Source organism: Suricata suricatta, chromosome 3, assembly GCF_006229205.1.
Source record: "Suricata suricatta isolate VVHF042 chromosome 3, meerkat_22Aug2017_6uvM2_HiC, whole genome shotgun sequence".
NCBI classification, from domain to species: Eukaryota; Metazoa; Chordata; class Mammalia; order Carnivora; family Herpestidae; genus Suricata; species Suricata suricatta.
The window spans coordinates 174,090,767-174,092,136 of record NC_043702.1 but is presented as its reverse complement, the minus strand read 5'-3'; the positions used below and the strand labels follow the sequence as shown (position 1 = coordinate 174,092,136).

The 1,370-nt window shown below is 63.6% G+C and overlaps 1 protein-coding gene across 1 annotated transcript in view; it reads right to left on the bottom strand.

Annotated features, from left to right (window-relative positions):
* Positions 1 to 152: 152 nt before the first annotated feature.
* LOC115287205 (solute carrier family 25 member 44-like) overlaps positions 153 to 1,370 on the bottom strand; it is a 4,534-nt gene continuing 3,316 nt past the window's right edge. The window contains exon 4 of the mRNA XM_029933452.1: positions 153 to 1,253. Coding sequence (XP_029789312.1) covers positions 1,217 to 1,253 — 37 coding nt within the window. The 3' untranslated portion in view covers positions 153 to 1,216. The remainder of the gene's footprint in view (positions 1,254 to 1,370) is intronic.

Sequence of the window (1,370 nt, the reverse complement as noted above, 5' to 3'; positions counted from 1 at the left end):
CCCGAGCGCTCCCGATTGGAGGCAGTGGACGCCCGTCGCCCAGCCGCGCCGGGGCGCGCCGGTTTCGGAGCCCGAGCCGGGTGGGGAGCGAGGGGCGGCACGTCCAGCGCCCGGCTCTTGGCTGGGCGGGCCGCGTGGTCGCAAGCCGAGGCTTGGGGGTTCGACAAAAACTTTTAATTACAGTTCAGAGACCTCGTACAGTGCAACAGGGAGTGTCCGCCCACAGCGCGCGCTCCCGCCCCTTCCAGTTCGGGCTGCCGACCAGCTCGCAGGGGACCAGCGGGTGCGGCCGAAGGTTCTGGCCCCGGCCCTGGGCCTCTACGATAGGAGGGTCACGGCCGGGTCCCTGCCACCAGATCCACGTCCTTTCACAGCTGGCACGTGTATGTCAGTGTATGAGACTGCGTGTGTGGGAATGTCAGTGTGTGTTGTGTGCGTGTGAGACGTAGTCTGTATGTGCAAAGGCCAGTGTATGTGTCTGTGTGAGCACGTGGGCAGGAGGGGAACTGAGGGGCAGCCCCGCCATGGGGCGCCGGGCTGAGCCACAAGGGTCTCACCAGGATGGACTCAAAGAGAGGAGGGGGCTCCGGCCTCTGTTGCGTAGATGGTTCTTGGGGAAAATGGGTTCCTGCGAGGCAGGGAGGTTCAGGGTGACCTGAGGACTGTCTGGGTGACCATCTGTGGACAGAAACTGGGGGGCACCTGACAAAGGGAAAGGACAAACAAAACTGGAGACAGGTGCGAGGGGCAATGCCCTGGAAGGTCAAGGGTGGATGGGCGCTGGTGGCGGTGCAGGTAGGAACGGGCCTTCGGGCTCTGATCTGGTGACGGTGGTTGGCAGCCATTAGAAGCAGGGGCTTCGGGGAGCTAGCACCTTTCAGATGGGCACCGGGCCTTTCCCAGGGGCGGGGCCCATAAGATGTGCAGGGTCGTCCCCCAAGCCTTTCAAGTACAAGGGCAGAGTCTGCCCTGCCTTCTCCTCAGTTGGGGGCTGCCCACCAGGTGCGAGGGAGAAGGGCTCGCAACCCGCCCCTAAGAGCTTCAGCAGGTCATCTGGGCAGTATCGGCTGGTAGATGCAGTGGTCCTGGTATCGGCAGGGTGGGGGGGGGGGAGCCTCCTGACCCGCTCCTCACTCTCCGGGGCATCCCTCGGGACAACGGTGACGGGGCTGACTCTTCACGGGGGCAAGACGAAAACCACAAACAGTTCCACGTCTCAGAGGTTCCCATGGTGACATCTGTTTCCGTGAGTCCTGGTGACAGTACGGACATGGACGTCATGACCGCCCCAGCCGGTCCGGGGATGTGTACCCTCTCGTCACTTTCCAAATGACTCTCTCCGCCTGGCTTCGCAGGGCGGTGCTCCCAGT